Source organism: Plectrocnemia conspersa, unplaced genomic scaffold (assembly GCF_051122295.1).
Source record: "Plectrocnemia conspersa isolate PC_06_02 unplaced genomic scaffold, ASM5112229v1 ptg000013l, whole genome shotgun sequence".
NCBI lineage: Eukaryota > Metazoa > Arthropoda > Insecta > Trichoptera > Polycentropodidae > Plectrocnemia > Plectrocnemia conspersa.
Window position 1 is genome coordinate 22,590,949 of NW_028277177.1, and position 21,251 is coordinate 22,612,199.

General features: G+C 30.2%; 1 protein-coding gene across 1 annotated transcript in view; it reads left to right on the plus strand.

The window, feature by feature from the left end:
• The first annotated feature begins 8,405 nt into the window (after positions 1 to 8,405).
• LOC148227624 (uncharacterized) overlaps positions 8,406 to 21,251 on the plus strand; it is a 48,392-nt gene continuing 35,546 nt past the window's right edge. Inside the window, exons 1-2 of the mRNA XM_088203035.1 lie at positions 8,406 to 8,641; positions 16,362 to 16,590. Of these exons, the coding sequence (XP_088059161.1) occupies positions 16,398 to 16,590 (193 nt within the window). The 5' untranslated portion in view covers positions 8,406 to 8,641; positions 16,362 to 16,397. The remainder of the gene's footprint in view (positions 8,642 to 16,361; positions 16,591 to 21,251) is intronic.

Below are 21,251 nucleotides of genomic sequence, written 5' to 3' on the forward strand. Positions count from 1 at the left end.
TAATTATTAAACGTGTAGAAAACCACCAAAAATACCTGATAAAATTAAACTTTTTTGAGTCGGAGTCGGAGTCGGAGTCGGAGTGGAGTCGTGTTGTTGGTAAATATCGGAATCGGAGTCGGAGTCGGAGTCGTGTTTTTTTTTAACGACTCCACAGCCCTGGTATCTACACATTTTATAAGCACCGTTTTCATTTGAGTCGGACATATAATATAATAATACACGAACAGTTTTTATAAAATACAACAATAATTGTTCTTAAGAAATTCAAAATCACTTGATTCAATTTATTTTTTAAATTGATTTTTCATAAGTAATAAATATATAAAATTTGTACCCATTGAATTATTATTGGGTACAATACTAATGCATAATATTTATGACGATATCTCCAAATTAAAATAAGTTGAATTTATAAAAAAAATAAACATATTTTACTCAACTTGCTATTACATAAAAGCTCAAAAGTTTTTATCAATTTAAATTAGTATCAGTTTTTCTAAGAATTACATAAGCAGGGCCAAAGGACTCGGCTCTACCTGGGGTCTGAGGGCCAAGGCTGCGACTGAGGCAGCATAAGCACTCCCTGTAGATCTGGGGGGTGGTGCTGTTACAAGGATGAAATACAATGCAATGCCGGCCAGCCAGCGATAGCACGTCTCCCTGAGCGCTTGGAAGAAACACTTATACATCTCCAATAACATACTTAATACTACGGTGGGTGGGGGATCCGCTCACCCAGCCGTCACAAGCTGGGTGCCCACCCATAAAGGTTGGACTTGTAGGGCCTTATTACCGGTAACGACAGTGGATAACACATAGTTAAACTTCATTCTCTATTATTGTAAGTATACTTGGTTATTCATTAAATATAATATACTGCTAGGGTGTCGATATCGGGATAAGTATATTGCCGCCCTTTGTCATACTGAAATAATATATTTTCAAGAACGTATATTACTTTATCACCAATCAGTTACTTGAAAGTATATTTTTTTGCCAAATATAAATGCATAAAATATTTTTAGCAAAATCTTTTTTTAAATATGTTTTGCGATCATAATCCGCTTCTAGGAAACCGCCGGATTGCTGCTTCACACTGCCGCATGTTGCAAGTGCGGCGACTATTTTAAGGTACTCTTTATCATGTTGTATGTCTGATTCGTATTGCTACTTATTATTTAAATTATATGTATCGCTGCTGACAATTTACAAGACAATAATGAACTCTTATCGCACTTCTAAGTTGTTCATTTGATACATATATCAGGGGTAGCCAATTTTTTACAACCACAGAAACTTTATAGTTCACTTAGGGGTTTAATTGGTGGGGCAAAAATAATATTTTTTTATTATAAAACTGCCATGATTTTAAAATGAAATATTTTATTATTTTTACATATACATTTAGCATAGTTTAAAACCAATAATGAAATATGTACTATTTCACTCGCTGGCAACTTCAAGTGTTGTACACGGATTAGCGTGTTTATGTAGGGAAAAAGTATAATTATAGCGAATGTCTAATGATTATTGTCTTTTGTATCACTTTATACGCTGCATTCTTACTCTTGTCGATGTACATACTCGTATCTAGACATCGTGTTTATATCGGAGTTTCTCAAGCTTTCATCTTGTATAAATGATGTTTAATCGTTGAGCTAACGACTCGCGACGGCATAAAAACAACGCTAATTTTATTGTTGGATTTGTATGTGTATTGTTAAAGCATGCCAAGGTCACGTGGAAACGTTCGACGATTGAATTGATTAGACGATAAAAAGCAAATTGTCGCTGTAAAAAATATGTTAATGAACATAACGTTTGAGAAAGGATCGCTCTAACGCAAGCTCAACACTTGAGGGTTGAACTTTAGTACCTATCTAGTTGTATGGTAATTTCAGTGTAAGCACAATTAAAAAGAATACTTCCTGATACACTGAAAATTATTTGATACAATTCCTTTGGTGTAGAAAAAAACAGTATTTAAACTGAATATATATAATTATTAATAATGTTATATTGCAAAGTCTTTAGTTCTGTGATTACAGCACCTACTTTTAAATTTTAATTTATGATTCCTTCGAAATTACACGCTATTTGAAACTTCTTCGAAGTAGAGTTTAATTCCAGAAAAATACCACCATATGCTATTAAAGACATATACAGGTTGAGTAAATAATTTTTGATTTTGGAACATACAGCTCTAAATATCTTGAATTCTAATATTTTAAAAAATAAGCTAAATTTTCTGTTCTCTTAATACACATACATAAGTTTAATGCTTTAAATTAATAATGCATAAAACATGTTTATATACATTTATTTAACGCACTTCCTTCTTGGTGCGTTGACAAATTTTGATGGACAAAGTAGATAGCGGCATGCTCAATTATGCACAGGTTACTAACTGCACATTATATTTGGATATTCATATTTGCATAATTTATGTGATACCTAGATACTTTTCAAAACAAAAAAAATATTATTTTGCCATGCTATAAATTTGTCTTTGTTTTTTATATAATATATGTACATCGATATACCGACAAATAACTGATTAATCTGAAACTGAATTGATTATTGGATCCCAGTTTCGATTCAGTCCTCTCACCGCGCATGCGCGCCATGGTTTTTGTTATTTTGAATGATATAATTATTTAAATTAGAGTTCATAGCATATTATATGTATTATATATACATATAACAACTAAAATATGAGCGCTAGGGGTCGATAAATAATGTGCCATGACATTTAACGTTTTAAGTACAGTAAACCCCACAATAACATGATACATTTGGGACGTGCTATTTGGGTGCGTGTAGTTGGGGGACTAGAATTTTTTTTCTTGCCCTAAAAAATAAAGGGAAGGAAATTGAGAGAAGGAGGGAAGAAATCGATAGCCAGGTAAATGGCTTTATGCTAAGGAATAGGGAAATAAAATATTTGTCACTAGAAAATACTCCATTTTCTTGCAATACATACGTACGAATCAGGCGCGTGTGGTGAGATATCCTCCTTTTGGCTCGCTCACACGCTCAAGTCTCCAATTTACCGTGTTATTGGGGGGTCTACTGTATATTCAAATAATATTTGTAAGTATTGAAACAAAAAATCCTTTACTTGTTAGATTACTACTTCTTAAATCACTTTTTCTATACATGGCAAAATTTTTACTATTTTTTATTTTAGGTATAATAGTAGCAATCTTCAAATTATCAGGTATTTCTCTTTCGGAGAGTGCTTTATTTACTAAATAATGTAATTTAGTTATGCTAACCATTTTTTATTTAAGACCTAATATTCTACTTGTTTTGTTTATATTATTTGAAATATTTTATATGATTCATTTCTTTTCTTTAAACCATATTTTACATCATCATTAAATCACGGTTTTGGGTATATTGACTTTTTATTTTACTATCTACCATATTCTTATAAATTTTGTTCCAGATCATAATAACATCCATGCTATCTACATTCCTTAATTTGTTAATTTCTTTTATAATTATATCAACATTTTTTTACCTTAATTACATGATGTTTTAATGAATAATCCCCATAAATATATTTTTTAAATATGATTTTAGTTAATACATGTTGATGAAATCGCGGTCATGCCTCACTCACATTAAAAAAATATATTATATACCGACAAATAATCGTAACCCTGTTTTATTCAAGCATTAAAGAATACCTGATCAGAATCGCCCGAGGGCAGAAGAGTAGTTTTTTTGTATTTATTCTAAAGAGGCACATACACGTCTCTCGTGTCTGCTTTGACCCAAAATAAACAAGAAGCACACAAAACGAAAACGCGTCTTATATATTTCGCTGTGTACACACAACGGTCATCCGAGTAGAGAAAAGGAGTAAACAGATATTATATGTTTGCTCAAGAAATTTAATGAAATGATGAACTTGTCGATTCTCATGACTTTCAAGAGATGCATTGCTCTCGAATCCATTATGTCGTGTGTGAAATATGTAAATTCATTCATGCATTCTGTGCCGTGCAATCGTGTAATTGTCTTCCGGAGAGATGGCGTAGGCGTACAATACTATGTATGACATTAAAAAAATGTACATATACGCAGATCGTGGGTATATGTATGTGCAAGCCGCTCCCACTTTCGGTGCATTCAGTTATTTCTGTTACGAGAAAAATGGTAGAAGAAAACGATTTTACGCATGCCTTTTCGATTGGGGTGTGGTAATATTTTCGTATATAATATTTGTTCATTCGTTCTTTCTTGAAAGGAATCTTTAGTCGTTTATTTATTGTATTTACAAATCTCGTAGATGACCTTCACCTCTACGCTGACATTCTTCTTCCATTTAACGGCGAAGAATTTCCGCAGGAATTCTTGTGTTTCTTTTTCTTTCGATTTTAAACCCTTGCTTTCGTTATTAGGAGTATGATAAAATTAACGATTTTCATTCATTATATTGAAGTGTGTGGTATTTTTTTAATTTTGCTGATATGTTAAATATTTTGAATATATTATTTGGGTCACAAAATTCAAAGAATTTCATTTAAAATTTATTTACAAGTAAAATATTGAAATAATATTATATCAAGATGTATTTTTATTTATGCTACGGCAGTAAGGGCGTACAGAAAATAGCTCTACTAGTCGCCAGATAGAGTGCCAAGCGACGTTGCGCAGATCGCGCACTCTCTCAGTCTCATAGCAGCCGTGATGAAGATGACTTGTGACGTTTTCAGAGGATCACATACGACTTGCGATTTCCAATACAGATTGAAAAATTTAATAAATCGTGAGTATTTGCGAACGTATATTTCACATTTAATTCGTATAATTAGTTTTTAAATTATTTAACATTAAAAAATATTTATACCCACATGATAAGATAAAACCGTTGTTTCATAAATTATGTGTTTTATTCAGACATTAACAAGCTAGAAACATACGCGCAAGTTCCATAAAGAAATTTACTTCAACTACCTAAAAAAACGTCTATCCAATGGTTGTAAATTTATATCAAAATAGGGAGTCGGAAATTAATAGAATATAGAAAACAATAAAAAATTTCATTGAATAAAATGTTATATAATATTGTGATTTATAGTTAAACTTGCCAAAAATCGCAAAAATACAGATCCTGCAAATTATTTATGTATAATCATTAGAAAAAGAGTTTAAACCTAATATTTTAAATGTACTAGGAAACTTAGGATCGAATATTCAAATAACCACTTGGGAAATCCCGTAGGTAACAAATAACTTTCATTCTTAAGTATGATGCAAATATGCGATTGATTTTCAATAAAGTTTTCCTTCTCAGAATACAGTTACCAAAATACTTCTAGGGCACCATTTTTATAAATGTTTTCTTATCTAAAGTATAATGTAACATTTTTTCCGAGCCCATTCGTTCAGATAAAAGGCACAGTCATCTATCTCTCTACCTTGCAGTGGCATTCTAGCTCCGATGGCTTCTTACGCAACAAACCAGATTAAATAGGATTGAGATTGGTCGCACTTCCAATATGTCCACACGCATTCAAATCTCATTCCTTGATGCGTGGGCGCAGAAACGACGACTCTTCGGGACACCTATCGAGTGCTACAATAATAAGCAGTCCGGCTAACGTCCGTTTATACCTCAAAAAATCGAGGTCTAGTGTATCGATTAAACGATTACACACATACAAAAGTTCCCGGTTTCGTTTCGGTCAACCGGACATACCGGTTTTTAATTGAGAAAACGTCGTACACGAGAGATGAACGCGCATGTGAAAAAGAAGAGAGAAAAAATAACGCGTGTATTTGAGTTTTTGGACACATTTACATATCGCCGAGTGGAAAAGTTTTCTGTGAATTCAAAATGGGTAACGAGATTGAAACACAAACATGCAATGGAGCTCCTTCTCAGAAAATTGCCAGCTGATGAAAAAAATACTCTATCGTGAATTGATCATTGGTTGTATTGATGATTGTTTCGTGTTTTTATCCAGCATCACAATTACAGATGGTATTTTTTTAAAACTAAATGTTTGTTTATCAAATACGTACTTCGTTGCACGGATACGTGCATGCATATCACACTTTCTAGATTTTTTTGTTGATAAATCGCTTTTATAGAGTTGAAGAACTCCTGGACATACCGAAGCAAACGAGTTGCCAGATTTGAGCACTCAAACAGGTGTCCCTCTCTTTGACGCAGAGAAGCTAAACTAGCGGTTGCGGTTATTGATATGTACATAAATACATTATCAATTATCCGAAGAAAGTTCCAAATTACTTTGCTGTGAATATAGTAAAAAAGATAAAAAATATACATGGGTAATAATTATTTTAGAAAACCCTCGAATATAATACATGAACATATTTCGGTTTAGATTTATTTCATAAATCGGGATTTTTGTTATTTTTGTTGTAAATAGTCGTCATTTTATTTATTTATTTTATTTTCATGATGATCAGAATTTCATAATATTATTTACCATTAATGCAATAAAATTATGTGTACCATCTCATATAATGACTCATCTATATTCAAACTAATCTCGTTTAAGGTTTGGATTCTCAGACATCCCCTTTTTAGCCAAATAATAGGTTATAGTAGTCACTCGCGCCGCAGTCTTAGTTTAGTCGTCGCTGAGGACAGATGTATGTAAAGCTCACTACAGAGAGGACATGCTTTCAGATGATCGGGCCTCCAACAAAAGAAATACTGCTATCTATAGAGCTGCGCCGCAGAGATAGATCCCCCAGAGGGCTTGCCTACACACGGAGAACCTGCGCCACAATACCTCCCAGAGGATCAATGTCACAACAGTGCCTTCAGTGACCGCAACAACAAGACGCCGCGTCATCAGAAGGTCTGTGCCATTTTTGCATTTATTAAATAGTATATTTTTTGTATGTATGAATGTAACGTAGCTACAAACTTTAAAAGGATGAAATTGTGTCATATTCGGTGAACTACACATCTAAAATCCCGCAATATGGACTTACTAAATCCATTTTTGATTTTTTTTATATTTATACGATAAAACGGTCTTACATCTTTAAAATAACAAGCTATCAATAAAAGGCAATTTGTAAATCTATCATTTCGTTCATGAAATATCAAAAAATAAGTAATTTGGGAAACAGTTTCAGTCCAAAATTTTTGAGTTTGCTTTGAATATTTTTTTCGCAAATATGAAACAAAATAATAATAAAACATTCATGGTCACCAAAAGGGGGGAGAGATTGTGGTATATTTGATATATTTTTAATATATAAATTAATTTACTAATTTTTCCTTCATATTCTAAGTTCACGTAAACGGTTCTTCTTAATCCACATCCCGTTTTTGTATATAAAAAAACACTTTCACGCCTATTGAACATTATACCATTATACTCAGCTGAAGTTTAGAATTCTTGTCGCCAATCTTAGTTTTTTGAGGACCATATCTGCCAAGGTTTTACAGCCCTATAGTATTTTAAAAAATACGCATTTACACAAAGCATCGGAATGATTAATTATTTTATGTAATTTATGTTTTATCTCAAAACAGATGCGTATCACCTTTGTGTCATATTCAAGATAATTGTTTTGTATTTTTAAAACGCACAAGCGTGAAAATTGAACATGTAGGAATGTTAAGCATGTGCCGATTTTTTGGGTCTAACATGGGGCTGAAACTTTCTCTCGATGTGACCCTGATTACAACGCACGAGCGTGTTCCGGGGCAAGCAAATATTGTTTCACATTAGGTATATTGTATTCAAATGATTATAAGACGCATATTATTCCTGTATTAGAGTCTTTGATTTCAAGGATGTGTCTTAAAATCGACGATGACTTTCAATATAGCAACTTTGAAACTGCTTGGAATCAAATCCTGGGGCAATAGTGGAGTACTCATTCAAGAAATGTTGTATTATGAATGCTTTTGATAGCATAAATTCTCGGAAAATCAGAAACCACGTTAAAGTTTTAGACATTGCAGGTGTTGTGGTGGATCTATAATTTGGAATTCATAAATAACTAAATACTTTGTATTTTTGTTATTATTATAAATAGTTATTGATTTTTTCTATTAGTGTGTGTCTTGTATATTTTATAACAGTGTGGCATGTTACATGGTACTGGAATTTCAAATACTAAAAAGCTAATATGTCTTATAAAATTGTAAATTTATTGCTGAGTGTCTCATGAGTATTTTTGTTGCTTTAATATAAATATTTAAGATATTATTGAACAAAATTCCATAATCTTTTGTAGATTTTTTTGAGAATAATAATAAAATATTGATGTGAAATCAACCCGAATTGCGTAATTTAGGCATGTGATATAGCGACGAAGTGTTAAAAAAATAAAAGGTGAATATTTGCGATAGCCGGTTTACTACCCCTGATTAGCACCTGAGCCCGTGTCTCGGCACTCGTGCGCCGCATTCAACGCCGGTCGGCCGCGCCGTACGATTTCATACCGAAAATGTAAACTCGAACAAAAAGGCGGACCTCCAAACTTACGAGACCCCTTTAACAAAAAAGTGAAGTGTTTTGTGAACGAATAAAAAAAATATATAACGAAAAAATCGCGAGTGTACGAATTTTTTTTCTAATACGAGTTGTTTATCGCCTACTTCGCAGTTTTGCTTATGAATGAAATTCACGTACGTATTGTTTTTATTTTTAATTATTTATGATATGTGCATAGACTTGATATTTTTTCTCGTATACTGAGAATCCTTAAGCATATCTCAGATGTTTAAGCTGAGAAACTAAATATTTGCAGTACTTTCCTGTTGCCTTCTATGCCAATTTTAGGCCAAGAAAAGGCTTTAAATTTATTTTGTGGTACGGCGCCTCCTCCAGAGCTCCATGTCCATATTTTTTTAAGCATTCCTCACCTTGACATGTCTGTTGCTCGCAGCCTTGGGCGTTTATGTTTTTTTATTGCATTTTTTTCTCAATATGTATATTATATATGTATATATTTGGTCAGGGCTTTGAACCGAACCTGATTTGCCAATCCGTAGGAATTGTTTTTGTATTGAGAATGTATCGTAATTTGCATCAATTAATATTTCGATCACATAATGTAATAGTATATTGTGAATAATACACAGGTATACGAAATAATAAAATCTGACTGCGGCCCTTCAACCGTTCACTTATCTCCTAATCGCGTCAGCCGAATGCCATACCTGAAATTCCTAAGATTACGAGCGTTTCTCAAACGTTTTAATCGAATTTTACCTGTTGCAATAGTAACTTTCATTCAAGGAGCGCATAGTGTGTCACATTTTCAGACCTATATTTAATATAAAAAATATATAAACAATGTTTTATATATTTGCCTGGTGTAAAGTAACATCAGTAACAAACTGCAAGTCATTCAAAATTAAGCCATAAAGATAATTTATAATACACCTTTTTATACTAATCACTAGCAACAGAGAGAAACGATTAAAAATATTGTTATTTTTACAGTAGACAATATTAGCATCGAAGTATCTAAGACTACAGTATAACCCAAATTATTTATTGGCACAAATACATATTTCATTAATTGCAGATCCTTAACTAAATATATTATTAGTATCATAAGTATTTTTTTGTCTATTTTTTTGCTTTCTCCTCAAATATATGATTGTAAATTTATTGATCATGTCTCTTGCACATATGTACAACTAAGTAGTTGTTAGAATATGAGCTCATCGCATTTAGATTTTTTTCATTATTAATTTAAGGTGATTGTAAGAAAACATCTATTTGTAAATTTATTATCTGGAAAAAATGATAGCTTCTCTTATCTACAAAAGTTTCTTATCTTAAAAAAAAAATCACTTAAGTGCTAAATTTGCAATCTGATAAAAATAAAGAAGAATAGTGTTATAATTTGAGGTTTGAATCAATAACTAACAAACACCAGTAATACTAAAAAACGATTTGACTAATATTAGTTATTAAATTTAACTAATTTTTAGAAGACTCGAGGACTATAAATAGCATACTAAATTTTTATTAAAAAAATTGTAAACAATATTAATATATTTTTTAGTGTGTTTTATGTATTATTTATTTTTAAACTAACGGTGAATTATTATGTTTCTCTTGTAAAATTATTATTTTGGCCTATTATGCAAATATATAGCATTATTCTTTTAATTGTGTTTGAATGTAGTACTATTTGTTGACTCGCAACTTTTTAAGAATCTATCAAGTCATCATTGAGTCATCATTTAAGTTTTAAAATATAAAGGGCTATAGAATGAGCAACATGAAGTATAAATTAAGGCATGGTTTATTTTATAGTTCATTACAGTACATTGAAACCAATACAAATCTCTAAATGCGCTTTTTCTAATTTCTTAATAAAAAAATGTCATTGGAATCTGATTTAGGATTTTTCAAAATAAATCCCAGATCACGTACATTATATATACGTTATATGCACGAACGTTTCTCAAAGATCAACACGATTAATAAACGCAAAATCGAATTATTACGATCGCGTGTCGATTCGAAGGTCCGCCACATTACAACCGATTCATTGAAAACCTAGCGAATATTTGCATAACGTTAAAATAATTCTGGAAAAATATTTGTTCACGTGTACGTTTTGATATTCATAATACAAAAATATATGTCACACTGTGTAAAAACGTGCTAATGGTTTCTTGGAATTTTGACATTGATCACGTATAGGAGATTGATATATACGTAATTTATGTTTGATCATTAGCCGAACAGTCGCATTAGTCACAACTAATGACTAATAATGTCATAAAAATAAATTAAGTTTCCGATTGATCTATGTGAGTGTGTTATTAAAAATGGCGGCTGCGGAAAAACCGCAAAGATGTTGTAGATCAGGCATGTCAAACATGCGGCGTATCCCGCTGAGACTTGTATATCTAAAAAAATATTATTAAGAATACAAATTTGAACTCAATTTTATTAATTTATAAACATACGATCTTTGACCTTTTACAGAATAATTAACGATCCATATTGAAAAACTAGTTGATTTATGGATATACATATTGCTATCGACTGTGTTGACCATAAAAATCATAATTTCTTTTGGCATTAAGCAATTCATTAGTTTATTTTAAGCATCGTATGTTTATCAGTATGTAGTATATCAATGCATAAGATATTTTATTTATCTATTAAATTGAATAGAGAACATTTCTTTTTACCACTTATTCAGTTAATAGAAATAAAAACATTTTGTCACTTGACTTTAGACAAATTTATTTTTTACAAAAACTTTGGATGATTTAATTTATCAACTATTATAATTATTATCTTATATATAATTGTTTTCATAATTACGTTATTGTATAAATATTTTTAAACAAAATTTTGTGCTTTGATCACTTCCTAAATACAAAAAACGCGTCCGTAATGTGAACGGTTGGACTAACAGCGTTTTGTTATTTATTTTCGCCTCCACCAAGTATAAATTTATACGAACTGTTCCATTTTTAATAACTATAACTGAAAAGATGGAGATTGTTTATGCATGATGTATGATAACAGACGAGGAAGTGAATGTCGCATTAAAACAAATTTTTATGGCAATTTCTGATAACAAAAAATAGAGTAGGTATATCGAATAATTTTGTCATTTTTATGGCGATTATTACCTTATTTATTAAATATAAAACTATTTTTCATCACTTGGCTATTGTCATATTTTTTTCTTAAAAAATATGTTAATATAAGAATTTATGTATTATTATAATTTTTTTAATAACGTTAGTGTATAATTATTTATAGATAATAATCTAATAAGCAAAAACACGTCCGTGAAAAGAAAAACGGATGTAATGTGAACGCCCAGCATAATATTTATTTCTCCGTATACTTTGTGTTAATTTACATGAATAGTTAAATTTTTTGTTATTTTCATGAAACATTTATTACTTTATTTAGTATTTGCAGGAATAGATATCAAAACAAACAAAATTATGCGAATGGTAGAATTGCACAATAAAGTCTGATCTTTAGTTTTTCATAATTGATAAATCAAGTTCAAGGACATATATGAGGCTGACCTACTTTATATCACCATGGAAATTGCGTCTTCGATAAAATAAAATCTATATTAAATTTGGATAATTATAATCCATAACTGCTGTGATTTTTATATTTTTAAAAATCCCACCCAGCACATATCTTTAGCAGTAAGATATATACCCAGTAGCGTAGCTACGGTATGTGTCTCCACCGGGCCATCCTTAAAATTCCCCCCCCCCCATACATTTTTGCAGGATCATAAAATCAACATTTCTTAAAATAATAAATTGGTTATTATTAAGCTCTTGTTATTCGTGGATTTATATATGTTTTAGTGCATTCAACACACTAGACGATCTCATCGCGAATATGCCACCCCCAAGCAAGTGCCGCCCGGGGCGGCCCGCCCTCTCCGCCCCACCATAGCTACGCCACTGTATATACCCTAAAGCTGGTTCACATATATAAAAAAATCGTCGTTAGCATTTTTATGTTACTATCACCAATAACCATTTATTGTTGTTTAGCATTTACATGGTTTATATATGGCAATGGGTCGGTTTTAACGTATGTTTTTTTAAATGTAAGATGTAAGGAACTATCTGCATTAAAATGTGATTAAAGATAGATGAAAATTAGTCGTATTTATTTCTATGCATATATCATTTGTATTTGATTAGATCACATAAGCACGCATGATAATGTCCATACCAAAAATAAAAAAATGTATCAGACATCCACCATATTCCAAAGACCTTGCTCTTTTCGACTTATTCAGGCCAAAACATCAAGAACTTAAATTTCTGAATCTCATCCAAAATTTTGTAAGTAGGACACTATCATAACAAGCTAACAATTATAAGTGACACTACAAAGTAATTAAAATACATATTATGATGAGTCAATACTATGATTTGAATCGTGTAAATTTCGTGCTCAATTAAGAAAACAAGAAAATATTTTTTCTTTATTTTATAAACAACTTATAAAAATATCTTTATTGGTACTGATTAAAAAAGATGACAAATAACAAAAAAGAAAGTTACTCTTTAGTCTGTTTTATCAACATTATTATTTTTTAATACAATTGGGTACATTAGTGTATTTATTTAATTAATGAAATGCTTTGTAGCACCAATTGATATGAAGTATAGCAAAAATACTAAATTGTTTTACAATTTTTAAAACAATAATGCGCCGAAAACTTTCAACATCATTTTATTAGCCTTATTAGTGCCAGCATGCCAGCAATTCATTACATAAAAGTGAGCGTATATAATAATAGGCCTTCAAAACACTCCGATTGATCAAGTTAGTGACCAGTATACATGTATAATTATATTTTTTTTATAATATTCAATATAATATAACATATTTCACAATAATGTCACTCCAGAGTCCACTACTTCTACTCTTTTAATTTTAAATAATTCAATATATTTATTACCCATATCGTATTACATGCGTAATTAAAAATCAGTTAAACACTTACACCTTGCTTTATTAATTCAAATTAATAAACTAATTGCTCTAATTTGCATCCGTTTATTCTGCTCTATTGTTATTCCGTTGGCACCACTGATTACGTGCGAACTCTGGTACGTATGAATTACTAGCGCATTGTCTATTGATCACGGTTGTCTATGACTCGATCGACGATTTGACACTTGATTAACAAACAAAATGGCGTCTGATATGATCTCTGTATGATATTGTGCGGCGTTGTATTATTTCAGATTGACGTTGATGCGTGTTTGTTTATTTTTTCACGGAAAAAATAAATTAAAGGTCAGCCATTGATCGCTTTCACAAACCGCAGAAAATCGACGGTGAAATCGCTCGTTACATCGAGTCTTAAGAAAAAAACAATTGTTAGCTTCGGAATTTCTCGATTAACACATAGTATAAACGGCGTGGCAATTAAGTTATTGGACTTTATTTCAAAAATATCTATAAAAAATAAATGAATGTTCATCTACTCTAAAATATATCTATTTATTTTTCTCAGACCATTATTTAAAAAAAAATCTCGTTGTGATACAATTTACAATTATTAATATAGACAACAATAAAAATTGTACTGGTCGATTTTATACCGGCCACCACCGTGCTTGCACACGTATAATGAAGCAATTTGGCGCATGCGTAAAAGTCTATTTATTCATTGCGTGTTGTGTAAAAATTTATATTAGTATTATACACATTTTCAGTGGGTTTCAATCTGTGCGTCACATAAGATTCAAATTAAAATCATCAAATTTGTTTTATTACCAGTTTAAAAAAATATTTTCAAAGAAACTGAACTCGATTTTTTTTACTATCTCGTAGAAATACATAATATATAAACATTTTATTTGTAATATTTGTATAGGGATATTCACATAATAAGATGACATGTACACTCAGTGTACATCAATTTTTTTTATATTATTAAGATTTTTTGAATAATAGTATAATATTAAAAAAATCTTATACAGCTAATGATTGACGAACCATTGCAGTGTTATTACATGTTTACTAGTTATTTTAATTTTATATAATACCTTAAAATAAATATTATTGTAATAAATATAGCATGACGTGGTTGAGCCAACATCTACAACACAACACAATCTTATTTAATTTTATTAGTTTAATCGATTTAAATCATCTAATATCAGTCTGAGGGTCGCAATGACAGCAAGCCCTTGAGAGCGGAAATTTGTTGTTTGCATTATTGCCTACGAATTCAACAGTATTTCAAATTTATAATAGTAATAAATTGTTTATATAACAGTACCAACTATGAATTGTTATTTTAATGGCAAGGTTTTCAATTTTAGCATATAATTCATCACGTTAGTGATGAATTATTTTCACTTAAAAATGGAAATGAAGCAGTATAGAATCAATACATATGCGAGTAATTAGATACCAATTTTTATTTTAAGTCCGGATATTTTCCAATCATACCCACTGGCGTTGTATTACATAGTAGGTGCAGCGGCATTTTCCGAGTTTTGTAAATACATTCTTGCGGAGCGTGTGATTTATGGCCCACCTGTGGATGCTTGGAATATTTCACTTATTTGAAAATTATTACCATTATGCCCAGGGTCGCGCTATTTGATACACACATGTTAAAAAATATAAAATTGCCTTCGACTGCCATAAGCATGTATTTATGTATAATATAATTTCATAACAGACGTGACACATTGGACAAATCGCGATTTGTGTTTTTATTATTATTAATAATGTACATTCATATGTATGTAAAGTTGACATTTCGGACATAGTGTACTGTTCACATACAACCGCTTATAAATATAGACAACTGTGAAGGTCATAATATAATGAAAAACCGATATAGTATATTATTCATGTGTTCGATTCGATGTCACGATCGTTTGCTGTGTTCATATACGTTAATGTTCTGAGCGTTCATAATGAAAATAGTTGACATTGAAAGCCATTTTACTCATGAAAGCAAAATATAATAGATGAAATATACAACTCGCATTATCTTGATTATATTTTATCGTTTACATGAAAAATTATGGTCACCAAGTTTAATTAAGTTGTTATTGTTGATTAGAGCTTTAGATAATTTAACGGTGTATGTTCCATTTACATACTACATATAAACGTACATGTTAAGTATGTTTTAGAAAACTGGGTATATGCAGTTAGCTTCTAAGCATAACTCTTTAAGTGTATTGTAAGTGTCAATTATTTATGGACAATAATGTTATTCAAATTTGTATTTTAAATGTATGAAGTAGATAATGAATACATATATTATTTATATTGTTATATTGTTTAACCCAACGGTATATATTAAGTTTAAAAAAATATTTTTTGCTTATTAAATAATTTTGTTGGCCTTAGAATGATAATTTTAATAATAACGTAACATTTGTCTATTTTTTTAATATCGTCTAATTTATTGTTAGATTACATAATATTTTTTAATACTTTTTTCAAATTCATATGTCAGAAATATTTATTTAAATTAGATTACATTCATTGTTTTTTTTTATTAGTGTTAAGATATTTTAGAAAACATACGTTAAATGGTTAAACAATTTAAATTTATAGACAATTTTTAATGTTTTATCAATATCAATTTTGAGCGCCGATAAGATAATTTATGATGTATTTACGTGATGGGTGCAGCATTTAAAAAAAGTTATTTAATATATTAACGTGAAAGTGCGTTTATTTTTATCTTAAATTAAAACAATTGAGGATTCAAAGAGCAACAATTGAAATACTTGTATATTTGTGACATGATCGATTTGTATTCATTGTTTATGAATATGTTATCGTGTGTTTTTATACTGCACAACGATCTTTAAAATAGTTATTTTTTTATTGCAGGTGTATTATGCACTCGGGATAAGAATAAACTGATCGATGACGGTCTTTGAAAATATTTTTTGGACTTTGTGTGTTGTGTTTGTGATGGCTGACCTTGCTCAGGCAGCCGATAACATGTGCAATGATGGAGGCAGAATCGCTGGAGCTGTCCTCGGAACCTTCTTCGTCACCATTGTTCTAGTAATAGCCGGATACTTCTTCTACGAGTACTACTGGAAGAAAAGGAAGGGTAAGTCAAAAAACTTTTTTTACCCTTTTTCACAAAAAATAACGTTGATAACGTTAGCGTCTTTAAAATCTACTATGCAAATATTTGCCTCGGAAAAATCATCAACCATTTTCAATGCGACGCCTTATCTTTAGCATATCACTTATGTTTGCGCTCCGTGGCGCAAGCAGACTATTATCTTTAGTGTAAATAAGAGATGAGATTATTTTTACGAATAAAAATATACATTAATTGATTAAAATAGAACACTAAATGGATACTGTGCTATATATAAACGATTAAGTAATTAAAATTAAATCGGAACATATAAATATAATGTCAACGAACAGTTTTCTTGAACATATATAACTGAACTAGAGTGCTAAACTATAGTAATTGCAAAATTATCTTTTATAACTGTTATTGAACTATGAATTGCTACGAAAGTGTTTACCTACTTATCTGTATGCGTTTATTCGACATATTTATGAAGATATTCACATAAAGAAATGATATGTAAACTCGTTATGCATCACAGTTTTCAAACCATTTTTTTACTAATAGTAAAAATAATGCATAACCTTAACAAAATACAAATTCAATCATTACCTGATGGCAAAACTAAATATGTTGAGATTGTAGTAACTGATGATATAGACTATTAAATAGCAAAAAAGCTTTTTATTTAATTTTAATATAATATATTTATTAGAGTATATTTTTTACTGCTTTTCTTTTTTATATAAGATATTTTAAACGGAGTTACAATTTTTTTTGAATTGCCGTTATTTTGTAACACGATGGTAAATTAAATTAGATAAACAACATAATCAAGATATCTATTTAAAGAAAAGTTTTATTATAACTACGGCAGTTATCGTGGTCACAAAAATCGTCATAACCAAAAATAAATTAAATTAATAAAAAAATACTTTAAATTTATCATATTAAATATTTTTCTCTAGAATTTTTTATATAGTTACATTTATTATTTTATTTTTTTGAATAGCCGCCATTTTTAATTGATATGGTTTATTAAGCTGACTAACAAACTTAGCCATTATTGTGATTCAAAATACGGTTTTATTATAATTTTTAGTAATTTAAGATTTAGATACCGATATTATTGACATTCATATAAACATATTATTTACGAATATGGTGCATTAAGATGAGAAGTGGAAATGATATACTCAATTTCCACCAACTTACAGTTTGTGTTTTAATGTTTTTATTACTTTATAAATAATCTCAAAACACACTAGTTAATCATAATATTAATGTACATATAGTAAATCAAATGCCATCCATTCAAATTTTTGCTTAGTTACAGCTTAAGACACTGCAAAAAATATGCACCCCCTGAACAAACAAAATTTTGATAGCAGCATTTTTAAAAAGAAAAAGTATTTTCACTTATATACAATTATATGTGTATGTACATATTTGAAAAAACTTGGCAAAAAATAACGATAACTACCGTAATTTTAACTTTTTGAGCGGTATCGCCGTACATGTACGGCGTTCGATCTTTCACTTTTGAATTAAATAAAAAAGTTTATATTTACATATTTTTTAGTTCATTGATTTTTGTAGAAAATAATTAGACTACGAAATAAATAATACAACAAAAAATATTTTAAATTAATTTAAAAAAAAATGATGTAGTTTTTATCAGATTTGCACAAAAAAATTGCCATTGTAAATATGTATGTATGTCCTTATATGTTTTATGATCTTGTTTTAAAATTAAGTCTGTTCAAGATAATTAAGAATTTGTAACTTCGTTAATAAAAATTAGAAAAATATTTTATAACATATTAAGCTGTAAAAAAAAACACATTTCACTTATAAATTTAACTGATTTATGCCAAAAATAATTTTTACTTTTATTCTATATTTTTATTGGTTGCCCTACTTTTGCTTTGTTTATCTTATTTTTTACTCAAAAGTTATGTTTATTTGCTTCTATAAAAATATTTTTATCATAATATCTCACGTAATTGTTTTTTATATGCATAAGGCATTAACGTTAAACTTTTAGCACTGCACATGCATTTTCAAAACAAACATTGTTCAATAACAGTGAAGATTTTATTTTTATTAGTCGTTAATTTTGACATTGAAACTGATAAGTACAATACCATTTCTGTGTAATATTTTGTGTATGTTTGTCGAAACTAATTGTTCTAATAAAATATTTAAAGTAAAGCCTCTTCAATATAACACAAATTAAATTAATTGAGAATTGACATTTTATTAAGTTGCTAAATTTCTAAAATCTCTACAGGAAACATGTTCCAAAATGTCGTCCCCAATTTTTAACATTAGCTTCTACATTCGATTTCTACATTCCTAACTATTAGATCGAATACGAAATTTACTTAATTGTCCAATATCGAGCATCACAAAGCTCGGAATTTGAGCACCACGCCCTGTCACCAAAACCTATTCACTGTTACTCTTTTTTACAATGCCTCACTGATTTAATCGAACTTTAGATCGTGTTATGTTTTTTTTCGGACGCAGTTTGGGTCAGTCGTCCGTCTGAAGTCTTATTTAGATCGGCTTTCAGTTATACGATTAATATGAAACTTGATAAGCGGTAAATGTTCGTCTGCATTCCTTATACGGAACCTGCATGACCTTCTTTGCAACTTTGGTACTCCGCAGTAAGTAAAACCTCCGAGTGTATTCTGCTGGAATATAGTCACGAAACCGGCTCCAACGTTTTCCATTTACGTTTCGACTCTTTTACGTATTATATATTTATACACACACACACACGACTGCATTTAAATATTTCGCTTTAATTAGAATTTATAAGAATGCACCTAGCGGCGTTCACGTGTCAAATTATGAGTACCTTTTTTATTTATGATGCTCATAAAACATGAAAACATTATGTGTATGTATAATTGAACGATGAAATGGTATAGGATATAAAATTATTGATTAACTGTTCAATGACTCGTTAAAAAGTGGTACGACGTAATGAACTGTGTTTGACGAAAACCGGTATTTGAAGTATCAAACTTTAGTACTGCGTTTATGCATCTAATAAAATATTGAATAGATTTGTTGTTGTTGTACTGCGTTTAATTCAGAGATGAACAACTTACAACCGCATTATTAAATAAATTTAACTAAACATTATTATTTTGATGTGATTAGTATGCATCCAGAAAATCTTTTACAGTCATAAAAATAACTAACAAATACAAATGATTTATTAACATGACTAAATCCAATCTCGCCGATTTGAGAAAGTGAATTCTTAAATTTAATTTACGGAAAAATCATAAAATTTATGGCATTGCCGCGATCGCCAATCGGCTAATTGATAACTGCGTTTCAGGCAGTTTATCGAAACTGCGTCACGTGACCCGCTTTCTAGAAAAGAGTCTCAACAAACAACCTCTCCATATAAACGCAAGTGCTGCGACACGCTCGATCTCGCCGCGTTAAAAAAATAATATCGAACGCGTATGGGCCGTTTTGCAACGGTGCAGCAAATCCGACTGACCACGGACACTGACCCAGAATATTTTCGTTTTATTATAAATAATTGCAATATATTAATTTTGCATATAAATATTAAGAATGGTGGTTTTAATGTCTGTTCAAGAGAAACGGATTAGTTGTAGTGGTTTCCAAGAGCAGCGTTTGACGCTACTTTATCCGCCCAATATTGTCGCGATCTACTTCACTTCAGTGGTGCCTTAGGCCATCAGTTATTCTCAATTCTAGACACATATATAAGCAATTGAGCATTGAAGCTCTATAACATGACGATAGAGGGACATCTTCATCAGTAGCGGTGCGTGATTTGTATTCTAACAGAAGCTGTGGTTATTGGGTTATGTCATTAGTTCTAATAAATTTATTATTTTGTTAATAAAATGGTAATACGCATTACTATTATGAAATGGCTGCGTAAACATATTTTTATGAGTATATTTGTAATGAAAAATTAGTTTTGGTATTGCAGCTTTAACGTCAGGTTGATAGTCGCAATCAGAGCTTTATTATTGGTTAAAAGCGTTCCATTTTTAAATTTAAAAAAAGTAGCACTTTATTTGCAGTTCATAGTTATAGATTAAAGTACACATGTAATGAACACTTACAATATATTTCGTGATGGTGATGAACTTTTAATCTCTTGCTTCTAGAACTGAAACACATGTAGGATCAATATAGTTAGGCAAATCAGTTTGTAGATGTTTAGGATATAATGTATTATAACTATTCCTTAAGGTCATTATGATTGATACTATTTGTCAAATTCTAACTGCTGTTATGTGGCAGGTATACATTTTATTTACGCGTTTGGGAATCCCAGAGGTTAAGAAAAAAATGTTTGTCACAGAATATTTCGGAGGATAGGTTTTATTCGGTAGGTTTTCCTAGATCATTTAATTATTTCTGTATTATTTTAGAAATAAAATAGTAGTTGCGTTTATGTCAAAAATTATTTTATTTTTGAGCTTAGGACTTTTTTCTTACCTACATCACGGTCACCAATTATTTCATGTTTCTCGATGATGGTCACAAAATACTTTGTTATGGGCGTTCAAGTGAATATGTATATTGAAAAAGTATTTGACAAGTTGTTTAAGAGATCGCTGATGGTTATCTAGCAAAGAAGTATTTTTATTATTCTGGAGATCCACAGGGTTCTA